Source organism: Eumetopias jubatus, unplaced genomic scaffold (genome assembly GCF_037043125.1).
Source record: "Eumetopias jubatus isolate StellerSeaLion01/CBP00866 unplaced genomic scaffold, mEumJub1_p1.0 scaffold_13, whole genome shotgun sequence".
Classification (NCBI taxonomy): Eukaryota; Metazoa; Chordata; class Mammalia; order Carnivora; family Otariidae; genus Eumetopias; species Eumetopias jubatus.
The window spans coordinates 108,159,207-108,182,676 of NW_028274819.1; the positions used below are offsets into that span (position 1 = coordinate 108,159,207).

A 23,470-nucleotide genomic window follows, 5' to 3' on the forward strand; every position below is an offset into this window, starting at 1 on the left:
CTATCAAGCCACAAAAAACATGGAGGAAACTAAAATACATTTTACTAAGTAAAAGAAGCCCATGGGGAAAGACTACATATTGTATGATGCCAACTATACGACATTCTGCAAAAGGCAAAATTAGAGCGACTGTAAGAAGATCACTGGTTGCTAGGGATCAGTAGGAGGGAGGATGACCAGGCAGAACACAGGGCCTCTAGGCCAGTGAAACTACTCTACATGATGCTTTAATGGGAAACACATGTTACTGTACATTTGTCAAAATCTATAGAATCCACAACACCAAGAGTGATCCTGATGCAAACTCTCACCTTTGGGTGAGATGCGGTGTCAGCATAGGTTCGCCGACTGAAACAAACGTGTCACTCTGGTGCAGAATGTTGACAGCAGCAGAAACTATGCATGTGGGACGGGGGGGGGGGGGGGGGGGGCAGGGTACATGGGAACTCTCTACTTCCTGCTCAACTCTGCTATGAACCTGAAATTGCTCTAAAACAAAGTCTGTTTTTAAGAAAATGTCCGGAACCACTGGGTTAAAGAATGTGAAGAAAGGCCACTGTAGCTAGAACAAAGAAATCCACAAGATGGGGGTAGCTCTTAGTTACGGTCAGATAGGTAGGCAGAAGCAAAATTACCCAGTGCCTCCAAGGCCTAGAAAAGGAGTTCATATTTTATCCCAGTTGTACAGGAAAGCCACTAAAGGTTTTTAATATTTCTTCCTTCCTACCTTATTAGAAAAACTACCTTCCCCCTTGGGAAAATCCTAGGGCTCTTACTTTGGAACCCCTTATTCTCAGAAAACAGAGAGGGGCGCCTGGGTGGCTCAGGTGGTTAAGCATCCGACTCTTGACTTCCACTCAGGGTGGTGTGATCGAGCCCTGCGTCGGGTTCCACACCAGCATGGAGCCTGCCTAGGATTCTCTCTCTCTCCCTTTGCCCCCACCCCCCCACCCCACTCCTGTGCGCACATGCTCTCTCTAAAAAGATAAAGATAAATAAATAAATTCTAAAAAAGAAAACACAGAGTCCGTTTTCCTGTGTATTCAACCACCCTCTCCATGGACTCCTTCCCATTATGCTTATATATACTCCAGTCCCCCCCAATCTTTAACAGGATCCCTCTTTCCCTTCCCCTTAAAATCAAAGCTTTTGAAAGTGCTGTATTTGCTAATCCTTTTCCTCACTTGTCACTCACGCTTTCACACCAGTCTCTTACAGAGCTGAACATCATCAACCAACAGACTCAAATTGCCCTGTATAAGAATAACTCACCCAACAACAGCAGATACACATTCTTTTCAAATGGATATGGAGTACTCACCAAGTCAGACCTTATCCTGGGTCATAAAAGAAATCCTAACAACTGTAAATAACTTAGATGATAAAAAGTATGTTCTCTGACCATAATGTCATTAGACTGAAAACTATAAAAGGGAAAACAAAACAAAAAACCAGGAAGATACCCCCCCAAAATTGGAAATTAAACAACATGCTTCTGAATAATCCAGAGGTTAAAGAACTCTCAAGAAAAACTAGAACATATTTTAAAATGAAGAAAAATGAAAATATAACATTGTCAAAATGTGTGAGATACAAACAAAGCAGCGTTTAGAGAAAAATTTATTATATTCAATGCACATATGAGGGAAGAAGCTCTCAAATCAATGACCTAAGCTTCTATCTTAAGGAGCTAGAGAACAAATTAAACTCAAAATAAACATAAGAAAAGAACTAATAATAAGATGAGGAAATCAATAATGAAAGAGACAATACCACTACAGAGCCTACATACATTAAAGGGTAAAAAAGCAATAACACCTGAGAACAACTTTACGTCCCTATATTCAACAACTTAGGTAAAATGTACAAATTCTTAACCAAATTACCAAAGCTAACTGAAAAAGAAATAAGCTAAATATTCCTATATCTATTAAAGAATCTGAATTCATAGTTAAAAACCTTCAACAATGACCTCCAAATTCAATCTAGTAATATATAAAAAGGATAATACATCATGCCCTAGTGGAGTATATCCTGGGAACACAAGGTTGACTTAACCTACGAAAAATTCATCAGTGTAATTTATCCTATCAAGAGACTGAAGAAAAACCCATAGGATTATCTCAACAGATGAAGAAAGAAATATTAACAAAATTCAACATCCATTCATGATAAAAACCATGAGGAACTAGAAATTGAAGAGAAAGTCATCAACCCATTACTGATAGCTAATATCATGCTTAATGGTTAAACAGTGAATGCTTCTCCCTAAAACCAAGAATAGAACAAGGTGTGCTCTCACCCCACTCCTATTCAAAATTATACTGGAGGAAAAACTACAAAACTCCTAGAAGAAAACATAGAGGTAAAGTTTTATGATGTTGGATTTGTTAATGATCTCTTGGAAATGACACCAAAGGCAAAGGTAACAAAAATAATATAGAGATTACTTGTACTCATCAAATTTAAAACTTTTGTATATCAAAGGACACTATCATCAGAGTTAAAGGCAACCCATGAAATGCAAGAAAGTATTTGCAAACCATACATCTGATAAGGAGTTAATATACAGAATATATAAAAAACTCCTACATTTCAACAACAACAAAACAACCCAATTAAATTTGCCCAATTAAAAACCAGGCAAAAAATGTGTCTTTCCCAAAGATGATATACAAATGGCCAGTTAGCATGCAAAATATTCAACATTACTAGTCATTAAGGAAATGCAGATCAAAACCCCAATGAGATACCACTTCACACACATTCACATTAGGATGGCTGACATCAACACAAGAAAAAGCACATGTTGGTAAGGACGTGGAGAAACTGGAACACCTGTGATTCTTGTTGTGTCCATAAAACGGGTAGCGGATGCAGACCTTGTGGGAAGCAGTGTGGTGGTTCCTCAATAAATTAAATATAGAATTAGGCTATGATGCAGCAATTCCACCTCTGGATAAATACCCAAAAGGACTGAAGAAAGGACTCAAAGAGCTATGTGTACACTCACGCTCATAACAGTATTATTCATAAGAGCCAAAAGGTAGAAACCACTCAAGTGTCCAATGACAGATGAATGAACAAAATGCAGTATATACGTACAAGTCAGTCTTAAAAAGGAAGTAAATTCTGAGATGCGCTACAACATGGATGAACACTGAAGACAGGAGTGAAATGAGTGAAATGAGGCATTCACAAAAGGAAAACACTGTTAGGACCTCACTTACAGGAGGCAGCCAGAGTAGTCAAGCTCACACATACAGAAAGCAGGAGGCTTGTCAAGGGCTGGGGGGGCAAGAGGGGTTTGTTGTTTAAGGAGGGCAGCGTTTCAGTTTGGGAAGATGAGCAAGTGTTGGAAACGGAAGGTGATGGTTGCACAACAATGTGGATATACTTAATGCCACTGAACTATATACTTAAAAATGGTTAAAATGGTAAATTTTATGTCATGTACATTTTACCATTTAAACAAATCATACTGAAGGTCCCTGCCAATATAATACAGCAGAAAAAATTAAGTGGAAGTCACATGGCTCAGAAATGAAGGGGAAAAATGCAGATAATACATGGCTGTCTAAAGAGAAAATCCCACAGAAGCAACAAAAGAGCTCCTAGATTTAGTAAGTGATTTTGGCAAGGTCCCAGGACACAACACTGATAACACAAAAACCACCTGTATGACAGCAATGAATATGGAAACTGAAATTTTTAAAAACTACACAATTTACAAACTACTGCAATATAAACCTAATAAAAATATATAAATTCTGTATGCTAAGAATCATAAAACACTGATTTCTTTAAGTCAAAAAAGACCTAAACAAATAAAGAAATACATCACGTTCACAGATTAGAAGACTCCATGTGGTTATGAAGTCTGTCCTTCCTGCCTGGTATGGATGGAGGTTTCTGTGGTTTGGCCTGCGTGACCGACCACCCCGACCTGCACGTGCACAGGCAGGCTAAGGAATGTTGTTTGTGAGACTTGCGCTGCATAAGTGACCTTGGGAGCTGGCCTCCAAGTCAGAAGTGGCCTTTCTGGTCTGGACACCAAGAGCTATAAACTTTGCCTTACATCCGCTCCAGCTCCAGGCTGGGCTGTCCCCCCACCATCAGTGGAATCTGGGAGGGGAGGCAAACACACCTAGCCCAGGCTCCTTGAATATGTAAAGACATGATAATACAGGAATGTGACTTGCTCCAAACTGCACGTAGGCAAACAAATGTTTAACTCCAAACCCTGTCCTCTGCCCTACAAATACAGCCCTTATGAGGATGGTCAGTTGGAAGTCTCCCTGTGGGGAGGACACTCCGCTCAGGCCCTCCCAATCAAGACTCCAGCCGGGGCTTCCCCAGCTAATGAGGTCGGCTGTTGGTAAGTACCCAATTTGATGTAACTCTTAGTCTCCTTTACTGCTTACTGTTGTTTTCATCTATGCATAGATTTTCCCTTTCTTGTTTCTATTAGATTTTTATATCAATAGTGTTTTTCCCCCTTCAAAACTGAGAACAGAGCTGCTATGAATCTTTTCTTTAGAACACTTCCTTCAGTGTTCAATAGATTCAGTGCAATCCCTACCACAATTTGAGCAGAGCTTTTTGCAGAAATCAGTAAGCTAATTCTAAACTTTGTATCTGGCTTGGCCTCAGGGCCTCTTCTCATCCCACTCCAGACACTCTTACCTCTAACTGTGGGTTCCATTAACACCTCTACCAGATGTATTTTGAACAAAAACTTCACTTCTTGAGTACAGTCCTCACCAGGGAATCAAGTTTCAGAGAAGGGAGCTAACTAGAAAGATAATTCAACCGAAGGGCCGGTTATGAGAAGTGACAGTAACATACTCAACAATAGCAAGAGGATTTCAGAGAACATGTCAGATACAGGAGGGCGACTACAGCAAGGATGGCCTTTGTTTCAGTGAGACCCGTGGTTAGAAGCACTAACCAAAAATACGCAAACCTCCTGTCTATTTAGGATGGACCATGGTGGGGAGAGACGTGTCATAGTGTCCTGGATATCACTAGCCTATTCTCTGCTAAACTTGTTGTGAGGGTCAAGTTTGGGACACAGCCTCCCTCGCGCTAATAACAACAAAGGGCGGGATGACACCTAAGAAATTAGTACAACAGCTAAGAAGGCCTTTCATTCTGTGGGAACAGGATACACTGCAGGGCCTGGAGTCGGTCTTGGTTCTACCGCCCACACACACCTTGTTTTGAAATGAGAAACTGACAATAAACAATACAGACAAGTGTCTTTTCATTTCATTAGCACAATTTATTTTAAATACTTCCCATGAAAAACACTGAGCTTCTAGATTTTCAGAGGTGGTTGTATTAGAAGACTTGACATATGGCTTAGCGCCACTTCATTAAAGCCAAATCCCATTTTCACCCATTGAACCCACTCAGAGACAGAAATGCTCCACCTCTGAAATCAATAAACTCAAATGTCTCAGTCTCTGACCGTAAGTTCCTTTGTGGTTCCTCAGTACCTTTCACCTAGAAGTCAAAAACACTAGATTCCTCCCTGACACCCACTCTACTTATGTTACAGTCCCTGGATCCTATACATCCTAGTCTACTATTTTTGGCCCCTATTACCTTACAAGTGACCTGCTAAATGCCTAATCCAATGGATACATTTGTGTTTTATCATTTCTACCACACTTAAAATGCCATACCCCTTCCAACCTGAAACTCTGCTTTCACTTTTATGACACCTCCTCTCCTTCTTGGTTTTCTTATCTTTTAATCAAGGTTGTTTAACGTCATTGATCTGGGAACTCACGGAGCCCAAACATATCTATATTACAGTGCATTGTAACTTTGGGTTTACTCGTTTCTCCGCCAATGGCCTGTGAAGGACAGGGATGGCTTCTTTCAATTGTGTTGTCCCGGTTCTGATCGAGACAATCACTTAGGAAGTCCGTAATAAAGGAAACTAAGGGTTGGATTCTAAAGTATTTAATTTTACTAAGATAGTGTTAAACTGCAAGGTCACTTGGGGGATACAGATTCTGACCAATCTTTTAGTGACACTTCATCTCACAGAAAAAATTCACAAATAACAAACTTCAAAACATACCTAGCCACTGTTGCTGAGATATTTCACACCAATATTTCCTCACTGAAAGAATGTCCTTGAGCAGAATGTTGCTACAATCCGCTCCATAAACGGCACCATTAAATGAATCTTTCACTGTATCCATGATATAATTCAAGAGTTCTTGACATTTTAGTCTGGGTGCTCCTATTTAAAAATAAACAAATAAAAACATAAATCTTAAGAAACATAAGAACACTTGGAATTGCAGCTATATAAATAATCCCATACGGGACAATACTATTAACTAATGACTTTCTCACAGAGCAGGGATTAGCAAACCATGGCCCACAGGCAAAACGCAGCCAGCTGCCTGTTTCTGGAACTAAAGTTTTCCTAGGCCACAGTCCTGTCCGTTCATTTACATACCGTCTAAGGCTACTTCCATGTTCCAGCAGCAGAGCTGAATAACTGCGACAGAAACTATACAGCCTGAAAAGTCAAAAACATTGACTGGTCCCTTTACAACAGAAATTCGCCAATCCTTATGGGAATATATAGCAAAAACAATCATCCATCCTATCCTTAATAATTCACAATTTCTGGCACTAGACCTAAAATGATCCAAAGTTTCTTGGTACTTTACAAAGAATGAATTCATTAATATAACCTAAGATTTTAAGGAGGATGGGGAGCCTGGGCGGCTCAGTCGTTAAGCATCTGCCTTCGGCTCAGGTCATGATCCCGGGGTCCTGTTCAGCAGGGAAGCTGCTTGTCCCCCTCCCTCTGCCCCCCCCAACTCGTGCATTCTTTCTTTCAAAAAAAAAAAAAGATTGTAAGGAGGGTATTTGGCTTTGAAAACAAAATTACTTTCATATCATACAAAAGCATTTGTGTCATAAATATGAAAGGCTGTAATATTTCCAGTTTTATTTATTAGAGGTCCTAAAAATTCAGTATTAATGGATATATTCTTGAAGGCAACAAAAGGACATTTCAAAACTGTCTTTTATTTTCAGCAAATCACACTATTAACAATCACACAATATTAACAATCTTAAAACGGCATATAATGTTTTTTGTTATAAGCTATGAACAGATAGCAAGTCATATGTATATCTGATTATTTTCTATATATTTAGCGGTTTCTTATGAGTTTAACATTTTCTTATCAAACTATGGTGAATAAGTAAACACTGACATAAGTGCGTATCATTTTTACTTGTGGCTTATATCACACTTTCAGGCACCTGACCAATGATGAAATGTGCAATCACATGTTCCTCTGCTGTAACACCCTGTGCCCCTCTCTTACAGTCCTTACAACATTCTCTTAACTGTAACATCTGCTATATTATAACATCCCTAAGGAATTAATTAATCTCTATAAAGCAACACAGCCTGGTAACTGTACTAAATAGCATTTGCTTAGTAAACATTTACTAATTGCATAAATTAATGTCACGATAAAATCATATTTCCCTATGGTCTTAATCTCAACAAATTTCCTTCCTCCACCAAATTTGAGAAAGGTTTCAAGAATTATGCTGACATTCTTTTCTACAAAAATCCGCCTCCAAAGGACAACTACCGTGGCTAAAGAGAATTTAAGGAACCTTATAAAACATTTTACATGGGTTTTCTATTCTCTAGGCTCCATCTGTGCTTCGTGCAAACACCTACATAAAAGAACGAATGATATTTGCTTATTGCTTCCTTCCCAGCTATCTTTTTTGAATCTGTTTCTTTCATCATACCTTGAATACCAACGCTAAGTCTGGACATGTGTTTAAATTCCCATCAACTCCCCAACTCTTTGAAAAACATAAAGTGAGAGGATATGATAGTAATGCTCTGGTTTTGTTCTGAGATTAAAGATGTTTAAGTTACAAAGTCAAACTTGAAAGAAATCGCAAATAAAAACACAACTTTTCAACCATTTAAATAATCTTAAAGTGATCATTTCATCTACTCATTCCTCTAAACCGACAGTGACACTTTCACATTTCCCAATGTGATCCCCACTGTTAATTTTGTGACTGAAGGTTTTTTCACCGTAAAGCAAAATTACACACTGCAAACTTTGCTGGTGGGCAACAAATGGGCTTGGGTATCTTTCTCTCAATAACTCTGCAAGTACATATTAAAATCTGTTAAGAACCCAATGTTAAGAACCCAAGCAGCCAAAAGAACAAATTTTAATAAATGCAGGGCTATCATACTGGGCAAAAGCAGGTGCAGGGTATTTCAACGTAGCTTTCCTCTGTCTATGCCGGAGTCCCTGACACAGGCTTGCCACTGTCCACACAAACTGGCACCTCAGAGCTGGAAAACTAAATTTCTGCTAAACCATTGCTTTTTAAACTCAAGTTTCATACCACCATTCCAAAATATCATTCACTAACCAACTATATCCTTCTACTTAATAATGTTTACCAACACTGGGCTTTTCTGATTCTTTTTATTTCATTAAGTTTCTTATTTCAATTCCAGTATAGTTACCATACAGTGTTATGTTACTTTCAGGTGTCCAACACAGTGATTCAATGGCTTTTCTGATTCTTAAACTACACCTGGTATCACAAAGCCACATCTTTATGTGTGAAGAATAAACAAAGTCTGAGCCCAAGAGTCCCTAAACAAAACATTTCTACTTCCTGCTTTCAGCGTTGTATGAAGCCCATTTCTTTACATAAGCCTACTGGAATCCTGAACTTTGGGTCAAAAATATCAACTCTTTAAAACATCCACCGCCCCGGTTCAAAACACGAAATATGTGGCTCATCAAGAGCAAAAAACCACTGGGTATTGTATTTTTTAATCAACAGTGGGCATAGTGTTACTTAAGTGGGTGGGTTTTGACTGCCAAGAAAGCTAATGTGATCGCAAAATGAATCAGTAAAAGTATAGCATAAAAGATATACAAGTCTTGCTCCATTCTGTACCAATCAGAATATAGCTATAATTAAGTCCTACACTTTGAGATATAATTAAACTGAAGAAAATTCAGAAGAGAGTGACACAAAAACTAGGTCATATGAGCTGAAGGAAGTACATCTGTTTAGAGAAAACAACTCAGAGGAAATGTCACAGCTAACTTCAAATATCTCAAAGGATATCATTCTGAAAAAATTTATTAGGATTTTTCTATATTATATCAGAAGGCAGAAGCAGTAACAAAGGAGACAGGTTTCACTACTATTAAAGCTATTCAAAGATAGGAAAAAAACCCTAAAAGGTATGTTCGATCATTAAGGCTACCTAAGTGCTAGGAACAAATAGAGGGGATCCAAGAAGAATGCATAGTTGGAATACTAATTTTTTAATCCTTCCAACCTGGAGACTATCATTCCATGCTTGCATAAATTCCTCCAAATATTTGAACCAATCATATATTAAAAACCATTATATGCACTAGAAATTAGAGTTAGCACCCAACTTTTACCTCACCATATTCCGACCAAACTCGTGCAACAATAACCTTTTAAACCAGCTATTTATAATAAATAATAGCACTTACTTTTATTTGCACATTTGATGAAGTACTTGACCAAACTACTGATTTCTTGCATCTTTTTCTGCCTAGTGGCTTGTGTTGAGGCTGATACGCTTGGTTTCGCTGTTCGCAGACATTCTGTTTCTTTCTGAACGTATTTCTGCAAAAATCTTCAAGAAAACAAAGTAGAATTTCAGAAACTTTTTAAATGCTTAAATTATTACAAGTTTGAAAAGTCCTTTATGCCACCACAAAGAGAATCTCTCAAGCCACGATGCTGCAATCAATGTACCAGCTAAATAAAATAATTTTCTCTTTCAAGGCCTCAGCCCCACAATACCAATTTAAAGTCCGTTCTGCAAAGTTCTAGACTGTAACCTCCATGATTTTTGGTTGCTTTACTGCTTGTTTTCTCACTTTATTATTAAACACTTACAATGCTATTAGGGCTCTCAGTTCTCTCTTGTTATTTTGTACACAACCCAACCCTTTCCCAGGTAGTTGGCAATGTTTCTGGCCTTTGAATGAAGCCTGCCTAGAAGATATTCATGATTAGTTGGAAGTGCCAGGTGCCTACTGGACCTGCCTGATTAGCTTATGCAAAATAATATTCACCTTTAGGTAGCAACTATTTTGGTGGTATTTGAAATTAAGTAACCAAAGAAAAAGAAGCATGCATTTTTTATGTTATCTGCACTGAAATCTGTAAGTCCATCCAGTACCAAGTAAGTGGTAAAAATAAAAGTTCTAAACACTTAAGAACAAGTGAATATACTTCCCCCTTGACTGAAAATGTTATTTCAAGCTTCCCAGTATTCTACATTAGTTTAAAATATTTTATTCATTTTTCCCAAGTTTTACAACCCATTTCTAGTTACAAATGGACTTCAGAGTTGAAAATTATATCTTAATGTAAAAAAGCATCAATTCTGTTTGGCATTCCAGTCTAGCAATCAATTGTCTTTCCAACGCCTGATTTTTTTAACTGCATTCCTATAGAAATTATTCTGTAATTGTTTTCTTAATTATAATTTAATATGTAGCAGTTACTCAGAGCAATAAAGATATAAAAGTAATAATAAAGCATTTATAACTTAATTTTATTCTCAAATTCGAAAGTCTTTTTTTAAATAAACTCGAACAAATATGAAAGGAATTATCTCTAATCTTGAGTGAGATCTGAGAATTTTTATTGAACAAATGGCTTAAAAACTTTTTCTATATGAACATCCTTTAAAAATCATGTTTCAGATAAATATTAAGCACCAACTTTATATGCAAGGCACAATAGTATATAGGAAGCAAAGATAAGACCGACATACACAAAAATATCACAACAAATAAAAAGAGAAAAATAAAGACAATAAAAAAAAAAAAAAAAACGAGGATGGGGGGCGCCTGGGAGGCTCAGTCGGTTGTGCATCTGCCTTGGGCTCAAGTCATGATCCAGCCCCACAGTGGGCTCCCTGCTCGGCGGAGAGCCTGCTTCTCCCTCTCCCTCTGCCTGCTTGTGCTCGCGACCTCTCAAGTAAATAAATAAAGTCTAAAAAAAAAAAGAGAATGGAATACCTAAAAACAGCATCCCAATTCAAGTATTTGCTTTGTTTGGAATCTGAATGTCGATCTAAATGTTGAACAGTTTCAGGATCCCGAATCAGACGCTTAAATTTCTCAACTTCTTTCTGAAAATGAAAAAGAACACAGTAATGGGTTCCCAATCACACACTCCTTTCAAGAAAAGATTAAATTTCAGTAATTTACTACCCTTCGTTCTGTAGCTCTATCATGTTCTAGTTGACGGCAGCAAATAAGCAGATCATTAAGTGCTAAACTCATGGTTCAGAATTTCAGAAAGCACATCACTGTATAAAAACACACAAATGCAAAATTATTTCAAATTGTGGTATTTATAGTCAGATCAAACTGTACAATTAGAGGCACATTATGATCAAACATACAATGATTTTTCTTAATGTTTCCACATTCAAGTGAGATTTTCTTAGAGTATATCAAAACAAAGCCCCAACGTGCAAATGGGTACTTATGTGCAATAGCAGGATAAAAATAGGAAACACATACTTTATTGTTCTGAGACCTTTTCTAAGAAACACAATTAAATTAAAATGTAAAAGATCAACAGAAAACAGCCAGATCAAGAATAAGGAAAAGAGGGGCGCCTGGGTGGCTGTCATTAAGCATCTGCCTTGGCTCGGGTCATGGTCCCAGGGTCCTGGGATCAAGCCCTGCATTGAGCTCCCTGCTGCGTGGGAAGCCTGCTTCTCCCTCTCCCACTCTCCCTACTTGGGTTCCCTCTCTCTCTCTAATAAAATCTTAAAAAAAAAAGAATATGGAAAAGAAAGGGGTGCCTGGGTCTCAGTCAGCTAAGCACGTCTGACTTCTGGTTTCCGCGCAGATCATGAACTCGCGGTGATGAGATCAAGCCTCCGCGACGACGAGCTCCATGCTTGGCGCAGAGTCTATTTCAGATCCCTCTCTCTCCTCCTCCCCACCCCCCACCCCGAGTGGATGCGCACTCTAAAATAAATTTAAAAATCTTAAAAAAAAAAAAAGGAAAAGAGCATTTAAGGATTTAACACTGACCAGCTTAACTATTTAACTCTTACATGGAGTGACAAGATATGTCATTTGCTGAGCCAAAAGCTGAAACTGCTTATGCTTTGGAATTGCTATGTAGGAGGTTATCAGAGCTAGTAAGCCTTGCCTAACACTTAAGTCTCAACTGGCTTTATGGTTCTCATTTAAAACATAAAAATACAAGGACAATTATGCTCCTGTGTTTGTTTTTTTAAAGATTTTATTTATTTATTTGACAGAGAGAGACAGAGCGAGAGAGGGAACACAAGCAGGGGGAGTGGGAGAGGGAGAAGCAGGCTTCCCACCGAGCAGGGAGCCCGATGCGGGACTCGATGCCAGGACCCTGGGATCATGACCTGAGCCGAAGGCAGATGCTCAACGACTGAGTCACCCAGGCACCCCTCCGCTCCTGTTTTAAAAGGGAATCAAATACTATAGTACCAATAACAAACTACATTTTACTGTGCCTTAATGCCACTGCAGGAGCCCTCCTCCTAAGTTTTCGGACATACGAAACCTTCCTTTGATAACCACTAAAAAAAAATTCACATAAAAAAAGCATTTTGTGTCGTTATTTTTGACTCTTGTTACAAAGGAGTTTCATTTTTGTTAGGCTATAAACGTTTACAAACAAAAAAACATACTTTTTTTGTCCTTGACATATCTCAAGAGGAAAAAGGAGAGTCCTTTTCCCATCCATTCATATAAACTCCACTCGTCCTTTAAAGATCAAGTATGTATCTTTGCTGTTGTTTAACTCACAGTCGTAAAATTGGAACTGAGAGACCACGTCTAATCCTCCTATAAAGGAAGAAATCCCTCCTACAAAATTATTTAAACACTCAGGGAGAACACACTACCTAATAAGCCTACCTAGTTCATTGGTAGGTAGCTCTAATTTGCTTCTCCATTTTTATTCATTGGTTGTTGTGACTCTCTTATCCCTATTACAACATCCTTTACTTTGCTGTCGATTATAAGCTGTTATTTACCCAAAGGTCTTTTTCATCTGATTGTAAACTTCTTGAGGAAAAGGGCTATTATTTTTATTTTCCATTCCTTATGGTTTTATCTAGGACTCTTTCCCCTTCATACTCAATCTTGGTTTAAAACCCTCTTGATTGAGTCAGTAAGGAAAATGAAACTGGGATTGTAACCAATGAAAACACCTTAACAATATCCACATCCAAAGAACTATAAACATAGGCATGTTTATTTCTAAGTATGCTGAAGATTTTATAACGTTAAAAAAAAAAAAATGCAGGTTTACTGACCATGTGACACTTCAGAAAGATGCAGCCCCAAACTTCCTTTTTTTTTCTAAAGCTGTGGTTTTTCTATTTGTCTCCTTCTGTGTTCCTCTCTTCTGTTTCTCAAAGATTGATTACTTTGAAGAAAACAAAACAGGAAACGTTCTTTCACTGATACATGCACGAATATTTACAGGGCCACTACTTGTTTGAGGTACTATGTTAGGGATAGCTAGACATAATGAATTAAACAGACACAACTCCTTCCCTTCTGCAGTCATAACTGGTGGGGGAGAGTGACAATACACAAGTACACTGAAAAATCAATGCCTAATTCCAAAGTATGATATATGACTCAAAGGAGGCCAACACACAACAACAATGGAGAGGACCACTTTTGCTAAGCTTCCAGGGAACGCATCTCAGCAGAGTTTACAACAAAGCCAAGATGTGAATTGGCGCCAATCAGAGAAAGAGCTAGAGGACTAATATTTTCGGAAAGGAGACTAGTACTACCCAAAGGTCCTAAGATGGAAAAGTGTACGGTATGTTGGAGGAACTGAAAAAAACGAAGGAACTACAGAGCAGTCAGAGTAAAAGAGTAAACAGATAAAGTCGAATTCAATTGATACAAGCCCCCTACCAACATGCAACTGAAACCATACATACTTCCTGAACAACAATCTCTTAAGTGGCAAGTCCCACCTTCCTTTTTAGATTTCAATCAAATTGATTGCTTTGCATAATTTGACAATGATGCTTACATCGCATCTTCCTGCATCTAATTCTGCCCTTGGCATGCCATTCTTTTCTGGAGTAATAGTGTGGGCTCTGTTGTTAGATTGTACTGTTTCAAATCCTGCCCCTGCCCCTTACAGGCTGTATAACCTTGGACACATTAGCTAATCTCTCTAAACCTCAGATCTGTCAACAATAAAATTAAAAAACAATACTAGAACTTCCCTCAAAGTTGTTAAAGATTCATGTAGGGATTTGCCACAGTGCCTGGAACACAACAGATGCTCAGTAAATATCACAAATCACCACTCCTTCCTTTGCTTCCTAGGTCTCTCTTGATGGTTCCCCTTTCACCCACACCTGCAAAACGATCTCTGTCAGGGCGCCTGGGTGGCTCAGTCGTTAAGTGCCTGCCTTCGGCTCAGGTCATGATCCCAGAGTCCTGGGGTAGAGCCCCGCTTCAGGCTCCCCGCTGCATCGCGCTCCCTGCTCCGCGGGAAGCCTGCTTCTCCCTCTTCCTCTCCCCCTGCTTGTGTTCCCTCTCTCACCGTGTCTGTCTCTGTCAAACAAATAAATAAAATCTTTAAAAAAAAAAAAAAAGACTTATCTCTGTCTCCCTACTTCCCACCGATGTTCTCCCAGTGTGATCTCATCCATCCCTAAGACCTCAACATGCTGAAAATGCCCACATTTATTTCGTTCAACGCCAGACCTCTCTTCAGCTTCTGAAACCTCCCACGCTTTGTGTCTTTACACGCATTTCTCCTCCTGTCTGGAGGGCCTCCCCCATCCTCCCCTGGGGGCAACTGAACAATTCGAGGTCTCCTCGCAGAACTTCGTTAGCTCTACGATCACGGTTCTCCTTCAACGATCACCCTGAGCTCTAAGAGTCCTTTTACTTCTCGGTACCTGGTTAAAAACAGCAGCGAACGCTCTTGAGGGCTCACCACGGGCAAGGATTCTCTCAAGGGAGACAGGGCAGCGCGGTCACCCACATGTCTGCCAAAATTCCAAGTCCAGCAACGAAATTCCCGAGTCCGTGCTCTTAACCACGCCACTCTAGTTTAAGCCTCAGGAGATGCTCGCGGGTTAAAACTAAGCAACAAAAGGGGTGAAAACATGGTTAGTCATCTAGTTAAATCGGGGCCGTGAAGTGGCAGGGAAAGGGGACGCGCAGGAGCGGGCAACGGGGCTTCTGGAAGAAGGTTCGAGGCCAAGTCTGCAAGGGCCTCGGAGAGAGGGCGGGAGAGAGGCAGTGCAGCGAGAAGGGAAGGTCCGCGCCGGAGCAGCGGGCGAGACCGCTCGTCGGGGGGGCTGGCGCAGAGCGGCTCGGACACCCCTGCAGTCCCCCGACGCAGAAGCCCCCGCCCGCTTTCCACGCCCCTAACGGTGCACTCGCACAGCCAAAGCGGAATTTCCTAAAGCGGCGGCGGCTGCAGCCTAAATCCCGGCTCCACTCGCCTTCCCCCGCCGCGGCCCCAGCGGCTCCAGCCAGGTGGACACCCACTATTCCCGCTTCCGGTTCAAACGCGGCGTGACCGCGCAGCCACGGCCTCCCGAGGAAGAAGTCAGGGTCGCCCGGAAGCGGGTACCATCTGCTCATGCGCACCGACCCCCGCACGCTCCGCGCTTCTTGCGCTCGCTCGCCTCGAAAACATTCGGCTCTTCTGAGCAAACGCTCCTGCGCGTTACCCGCCAATGGCGTGCGTCCTTGCGCTCGCTGCCCGCCCCCTGGCTCCGGCCACTGCGCCTGCGTCCCACCTCCTCGCCACCTTCAGCCCCACCCCTCGGAACGGGAGGACGGAAGTGACGACAGTTCCGAGGGGAACGGAGGCGGGTTTCGTTTCGGCGCCTTTCTTTCTCCGGCGGAAGCGATTGGCGGACGCGGGGCGAAAGAGGCGGGACGAATTGCCGCGGGTTCAGTGCCGCCACTGGAACCGGGAGATGCGGCGCAGGAGCTGTCGCTGTGTTGGGTTTTACCTGAATCTCGTCTCCTGTGGCGGTGCCTGCTGCGGCTTCGGTCATGTTGTTACCGTCGGACATAGCGCGACTAGTACTGGGTAAGCGCGGACGCGGGAGGGACGGGTAGTGGACCCGGCTGAGCAGGACCGAACGACCTTTGGGGCCAAAGGTTCTCCCCGGGGTGGGGAAGCTCTGGGGTTCTGCCTCCCCGCCTGCGGGTCGAGACCTGCGGCGGTTCCCCTTGAGCCGGGCGCTCGGGCGGCGTGCGCCTCTTTGTGTGCGGAGGCTGCGCTCCGCGGAGGCTGCGTGGCGAGGGGAGGGCCGAGGAGAAGCGCGGGGCGGAACACCTGAGGCCCGGCTTCGGAGGGGGAGCCAGGCCTGCACGCCTGGTCGGGACCCCCGGAAGGAGACTTGTCAGAGCTGGGACTAGATTAGGGAACACGAGGCCGTCCCCGAGCCGGCCGGTCTCGTGGAGAGACCTTCGCGACGTCCTTCCCGTAACTCGCCCCGACGACGACGAATTTGGGGGCGAACGGGGGTGGTCTTCCCGGTCCATCCCTCGCCCTCCCTCCCCGCAGTGAGTAGTGCAGCGTAGGGGGTCTGGAATGCCATCTGCATGTTGTGAAACTGCAGCCATTCCTCATCTATCGACTGGCCAGAAATTTCACAGAGGAAAATGCCTTCCAGTTGAACGTGTGGTAGTCCCACTTGTTCGTTTTTCCTCCATTTGAGGACGGTTGGTGTCACGGGCCTGTTGTCGGGGAGTGCCGTCTGTGTGGGGAAACGGGTTTTGTGGTTGTGTGTCCCCGGGAGGAATCGAGGGGGTCGTGCTGCTGGGAGCGAGAGCCCTCGGAAGCTCAGACCCCGAGCCCGCGGTTTGCAGACCTCGTACCCGACACCCCTGAGAGTAAATGGTAAACATCTCTGATGAAACTTCCCTTCGTGTCCGCAGTAATTACTGTCGTTACCCTATTGTTAGAAAAATCCCGTTTGTCTTACTTTTTTAAATACCCAGCCTGTCCGGAAAACTGGCCTTTGTGCTCGGGGCCTTTGGTGAGCACATTTTGCAGGAAACAGGAGAGGGTAACGGTTGCACGGCCCTTTTTGGAGAAACTAATGACTTAAGTTTTAATTAACATTTTAATGTGTGGTTAATCTTTTGCCCGCTTTATCAGAACTGAATTATCAATAGTTATTCTCCCTCTATGTCTGTGAGAAAAAACTGGCTGTCTTGTAGTTGTTACATTTACTGGGATTATATGGAAACCCATTTAAAGTAGACTTTAACACTGTTCAAGATAACATTGGCGTACCTGATTTTTTCCTCCTGGCATATAGTTTAAGGATTTTTGAGTTTTAGCAATTCGGTAATCCACTCCAGTTTCAGTAACTATAGTTTTTAATAGGGTTTCTCACCCTGGCCCTATTGACATTTGGAGCCAGGTAATTATTTATTTTGGGGAGCTGTCCTGTGCATTGTGAAACATAGATGTTTAGCAGCATCCCTGGCATCTATGCATTAGATGCCAATAAGACCCCACTCCCCCCCCCACTTATGACAGTAAAAGAAATGTCTCCAGGTTTTGGCAGTATGTTCCCTGGAGGGTAAAATCATCCCCAGTTCATAACAACTTATCTTAAAGCAATATGATTTTCTGCCTGGAATAACTCACACCAAATTGTATTCTCCACAAACCAGCTGCTCTGCTTGACTCCTACTTTCTTTAATGGATAAAAATTCCAAATTCATTGTTTCTTACCCTAAAAATTCTTTGTCATTCACATTCCATTGCCACCAATTCTACTTAATATGCCCCTCCCTTGTGCCTTCTTTGGGACTTCTGTCATCGCTTCTGATACAGTCATGCTATTGATATTTACTGTTAAGAAAAATCTGTCTAAAGCATTCATACTACACATATTCTAAAAGAAAAAGTTGTGCAGTTTATCAAAATTTCAAGTTATGCAAAAGAATACATGATACAAAAAAAAGTCTCCCCACACTTATTCTTACTCTAATATTATGTCTTGAAGCTCGTATCAGCACACAGAGATCTGTAATTCCAAAACTTAGAGGCTTAAAATTGTGACAGTTTCATTATTTTGTCATGATTCTTCTTTCAGTACCCCCTCCCTGTCTTCACCTCTCTTTTTGTTGACTCCTTTTCTTTGTAATGTTCTTTAAAGAAGTCTTTGGGTGCTTAGTATCAGACATTGCTAAATGCTAAGAATAGAGAAGTAGTTCCCCTTAGAGTTCACATAATTAAGTTTCTCTACCCTCAGGCATGTGCCCCTCCCACACACAAACCCCAAAATACTTTACCTAGGCCTCACCACGCATTTTATCTAATTCTATTTAATGCTCTGTGTCACCCTTTTACAAATCAAAGAATGAACTCTACTTCCCGCCTGCCTTTCGTTCTTCAACATACCGTACTGACTTGAACCTCACTACATGTAACCAGCCCTTGCTCCTCAGCGACATCCAGCAGTTGTCTTGCTGGAATCTCTGTAAATACTGTACAGGCCAAAATACATCAAAGTGTTGCTTATTACCTTTGGGACACCACTTCGGTTTTCTCGGTGTGTTGTACAGGCTGCTCTGTGAAACTCACCCTGTCTGCCCCTCCTGCTTGATCTCAGCTTTTCAGTGTCTGCCCTGTGCTGCAGCCATGCCAACTACTTGGAGTTTCTCCAAATGGAAGCCATGTCTCTGAAACCTTTCCTAGCAGGTGTAACTATAAATGTCTCCTTAAGTGCTTCAGCAGCCTTGTATATCACTTCTGTGAAACCCTTACTTAACCCTGTTTTAGCTTTGCTTGTTTACTTACTTTAGTGAAATATACATGACATATATATGCAACATTTTAGCTATTTTTTTAAAGATTTTATTTATTTATTTGAGAGAGAGTGAGAGAGAGAGCTCTTGAGAAGCGGGAGGGTCAGAGGGAGAAGCAGACTCCCCCCTGAGCGGGGAGCCCGATGTGGGACTCGATCCTGGGACTCCAGAATCGTGACCTGAGCTGAAGGCAGTCACTTAACCAACTGAGCCACCCAGGCGCCCATTTTTTAGCCATTTTTAAGTGTACACTTTGGCATTGAGTACATTCACATTGTTCTGTAACCATCACCATCGTCCACCTGTAGAACTTCATCTTCCCAAACTGAAACTTAACTTTTGTCCTCATTTTTCTTGATCTGGGATTAATAAGACAGGCTTTGAAAGTTCTTGGAAGCCCCTAAAACTGTAAAGGTTTACGTCAGGTGGGGCGTTTTTATGAGTGAAGGGGCCAGAACGTTTTTTGGATTTCTAAATAGGTTCGTTCTTTCTGTGTGAGTCAGAATCCATTCGAGAAAACTGAAACCGATCTGAGTATTTGAGTATTTAAGGTGGAGGGATCTAATGAGGGAATTGGTTACACTGGTGATAGAAAAACTAAGAAGACAAGCAGCTTATGTGAGCCAGCTCGTACAGCAGCAACAGCAGGAAGCCACTGTGATAATCAGGAGGACTAGGAGAAATGAAGCAGTCCAGAGACTGGTTCTCTTGCTGGAAGATGGAAAGTAGACTTTTCTGGTGAGGGAGCAGTAGTCACAGAGGAGAATCTACTAAAGCAGAGAGGAGATGGGAGGAAAACTACATGGCTTCTTCCAACTGCCATCCAGTCCCGTCCCCCCCGCCGTGCTTCCCATTGTTTGAACACAGCCAGAAGCCAGCTGACATGGAGCCTAGGAAACATTGCCTGCGTGGGGTCAGGTTTCCTATCACACAGCTCAGAGCAAGAGAGAGAGGAAGAAGAGATTTGAAGGCAAACAGAATCAGAATTGACACACCTGAAAGGTCAAGAGCCACTGATCCTGTTCACCTTTACGTAGCTAAGACATTATAAATATTTAGTAAATATCTGCAGAAGTGCAGCTCTGATCATAACATTTCTTTTTTGCCTACTGGATATGTCATTTAGTCAGATTGTTACTCTGTTTTCTGTTAATCAGACTATGTTTATATCCTCTTTATTCATAAAAATGTCATTGATGACATTTACCGCTTTTTTAGATCCTTACCCGTTCTCTCTTTTCAGTTGTATCTCCTCTCCAGCTGTTCTCCATCATGTACATTGTGCTTTCTCCAAACTGGGCACGTCCCCCAAACATGTTCTCCATGTATACTTTTCATCAGCTTTTTTGGGATTCCCCAAACATCCTTCAAGACTCACCTCTTCTTTGTAACATTCATGATTTTCCCCAAGTTGGTAATACTTTCTCAGTTCCCTCTCCTCCCATAAAATAAGTCCTATCGTCTTACCACCTTTGCTTTGTATTACAGTTATTTGCATATGTATCTCTGGGTCCATTTAGATAACTTCCTTATAGACAGAAACTTTGTTATTTGTAGATCTAGTAATATAAGGTGCACTGTATGTTTAGTCTTCCCAAGAATTGCTTACATTTTTAAGTAATAATTCAGAAACTTCTGGGAAATTATTAGAATATGTAAAGGAGATATTTTCAAATCAGGGGGTTTGATATCTCTTGCTTTTTTCATCAGGCACCTCTGTCTTTAGCTTTTCCTCTCCATAAACAGGAAGAATAGAAGGCAGACTCTTGGCATCTCAGTTCCTAAAATTTGAATACTCTAGATATAGTTGGGATTTTATCTTTCCTTCTCTTTTCTGGTTATATTTCCCCTTCAGTCTGTTTAACTTGTACTCATTTCTACCTCCATTGAAAAGCAGGCAGAGGACAATATTATATTAAGAAAAAAGGAAACTCAGGCATGCTTTCTTACCTATTTGTACATCTTTGTCAGTAAGTTTACACAAAGGATAGTTATTTTATTCTCAAGATGTTTTTAGTAAGGAGTAAAAAGGAAGAATCACTAATGTTAATTGAAAGAGTAATTATTTGTATTCTAATAAGAGATCATTGCTCCCTATTTTGTATTTTCATTGTAACATTGGAGATTTGGTATAATTTATACTTAAAACTTCCCCTATTATTCTGGTAGAGAATTGATGACAATCAAGTGTTTAACAGTGATGAGTAAGATTTTTATCGTAAGTGCTTAACCGTATGTGTATTGTTAGTGTGGAAGCGCTCAGCTGTCACCTTAGAGCGTTGCTTTGGAACTCCCAGGACAAAAGTAAAACAGCATCGAGTCCAACCCAAAATAGGAACTCTAGGAGCACTTGAGCGGCTCATCGGTTAAGCATCTGACTCTTCATCTCGGCCTAGGTCCTGATCTCAGGGCTGTGAGTTCACGCTGCGCACTGGGCTCCACACTGGGCATGGAGTCTACTTAAATAAATAAAATTGGGGCGCCTGGGGGCCTCAGTCGTTAGGCATCTGCCCTCGGCTCAGGTCACGGTCCCGGGGTCCTGGGATCGAGCCCTTCGTCAGGTTCCCTGCTTGGCGGGGAGCCTGCTTCTCCCTCCCCCACTCCCCCTGCTTGTCTTCCTGCTCTCGCTATCTCTGTCTCTGTCAAAAAAAAAATAAATGAAATCTTTTAAAAAGAAATAAATAAAATAAAAAATAAGAAAGGGGGCACCTGAGTGGGGCAGTTGGTTATGCATCTCACTCTTGGTTTTGTCCCAGGTCATGGTCTCAGGGTCGTGAGATGGAGCCCCATGTGGGGCTCCGCCCACGGACACTGCTGGAGGCTGTGTACCCCTCTCCCTCTGCCCCTCTCACTCGGCTCTTGCTCTCTCAAATAAATAAATCTTTAAAAAATAAATAAAATGGGAACTCTAGATTACCCAAAATTGCACTTTTTTGGTTTTGGTTTTGGTTTTGGTGTTTTTATTTATCTTTTAAGTAATTTCTGTACCCAACATGGAACTCGGTCTTCAAACCTTGAGATCAAGAGTTTCACACTCTACCCATTGAGCCAGCCAGATGCCCCTGAAGAATTGGGATTTTTTTCATCTGAAGCAATCATCAACCTGGATGGTATTCTAATTCCACCATCGAAATCACATTAGTCTAGAATAATTCGCCCCACCTTCAGGACCACTTGGGCTATGATTTGTGATTTCAGAATGCTGTGGGGAGGGCTCCTGGGTGGCTCAGATGGTTAAGCGTCTGCCTTCGGCTCAGGTCATGATCCCAGGGTCCTGGGATCAAGTCCCACATCGGGCTCCCTGCTCCTTGGGGAGCCTGCTTCTCCCTCTGCTTCTCTCCCTCTCTCTCTCCCTCCCTCCCTCTCTCTCTCTCCCTCTGTCTCTCATGAATAAATAAGTAAATAAATCTTAAAAAGAAAAAAAAATAATAAATCTCTTTAAAAAAAAAAAAAGAATGCTGTGGGGATTTGGGGTTTTTTCCTTTTCTCGTAACCAGCTGTAGATCCTGGAAAAACCGTTTAATGTCTTCTATACTCAGTTTCCTCTTCTGCAGATTGAGGAAGCCCAAGGTCCATCTCAGGTCTGAGTTTTGTGATTCCTGGATAAATCTGCTTGGAGGAGGCACTTGTTACTGTCTCTGGGAGGGGTCCTAGTGCCCTGCAGCCCAGCAAGAAAACAAAGCTCACATACTGAAGGGCCACCTAATGACTTAATGGGCTTTGGTGTGGGAGGCTAGGTTTTAATTTTCTCTTAGAGCATATTCCCTGGGGTAAAGTGTACTTTGCAGTGGAATAATATCAACCACATCAGATATTTTGGTTGCTAGAGGATATCTCATTTAGAAATCAGGTTTAAGTCATATGCCTCTGACAGTTTTTACTATCAGAACAAGATAAAAACCCTCAAAGGAATGTTTATACTTGGGGTTTAAATCTGTAGCAATGTCAGAAGTATCTAAGAATTAAGCATTTATAAATATTTAAAACAGTGGAATCACAAATACTAATTCTAATAATCTCTGTTAAGTTTGAGTAGAAGCCAAAAGGAACTAGCAAAGGCGCTAGGAACACTTTCAATATAAACTTAATCCTATGGTCACATCTAACAACCACATTAGAAGAGGTGGGGGGAGTGCATAAGTTGTCTATACAAGCACAGAATCAACTCTACCCATGGGAACATGGATCATGTGGAGAATGCTGAAGTCTCTTTTTCCTCTCTTATAAATTGATTACAATGCTACCAGACAGAAACAGGGCTGCAGAATAAAATAAGCCATTCTGCCTGAATTTCCAGGATTTAGCTACTCACATCCCTGCAGACATGCATCATAGCTTTACACATACTCTAGGTTTCTATGATTATGGACTAAAGATACTAAATCTTTTATTCACTTCTTTCTTCATCTTCTCAAGGGCCCAGAAAAGTAGCAGTTGCTTGCTCTATGATACAAGGGGAGAAAGCGAGGTCCAGGGGGTTACATATATGCTGTAAACTGCTTTTCCTTCAAATGCCAAAAATACTGAAGGAAGACAGT

General features: G+C 41.5%; 2 protein-coding genes across 11 annotated transcripts in view; one reads left to right on the top strand and one right to left on the bottom strand.

The window, feature by feature from the left end:
- The window catches only part of ATM (ATM serine/threonine kinase), a 119,322-nt gene extending 103,539 nt beyond the window's left edge, over positions 1 to 15,783 (bottom strand). For 3 of the 9 annotated variants that reach the window (XM_088017734.1, XM_088017728.1, XM_088017735.1), the window contains exons 1-7: positions 15,593 to 15,783; positions 15,041 to 15,226; positions 13,418 to 13,530; positions 11,313 to 11,410; positions 11,118 to 11,230; positions 9,573 to 9,718; positions 6,095 to 6,259 (exon numbers count right to left, since the gene is read on the bottom strand). In XM_088017734.1, the coding sequence (XP_087873860.1) occupies positions 6,095 to 6,259; positions 9,573 to 9,718; positions 11,118 to 11,230; positions 11,313 to 11,384 (496 nt within the window). In that variant the 5' untranslated portion in view covers positions 11,385 to 11,410; positions 13,418 to 13,530; positions 15,041 to 15,226; positions 15,593 to 15,783. Of the gene's footprint in view, positions 1 to 6,094; positions 6,260 to 9,572; positions 9,719 to 11,117; positions 11,231 to 11,312; positions 11,411 to 13,417; positions 13,531 to 14,491; positions 14,691 to 15,040; positions 15,227 to 15,592 lie in introns of all 9 variants that reach the window. The other 6 variants (XM_088017730.1, XM_088017729.1, XM_028106043.2 and 3 more) reach the window with 6 other exon arrangements.
- Positions 15,784 to 16,006: 223 nt separating this feature from the next.
- Positions 16,007 to 23,470, top strand: part of NPAT (nuclear protein, coactivator of histone transcription) — a 55,100-nt gene continuing 47,636 nt past the window's right edge. For both annotated transcript variants that reach the window (XM_028105879.1, XM_028105880.1), the window contains exon 1: positions 16,007 to 16,191. In XM_028105879.1, coding sequence (XP_027961680.1) covers positions 16,155 to 16,191 — 37 coding nt within the window. In that variant the 5' untranslated portion in view covers positions 16,007 to 16,154. The remainder of the gene's footprint in view (positions 16,192 to 23,470) is intronic.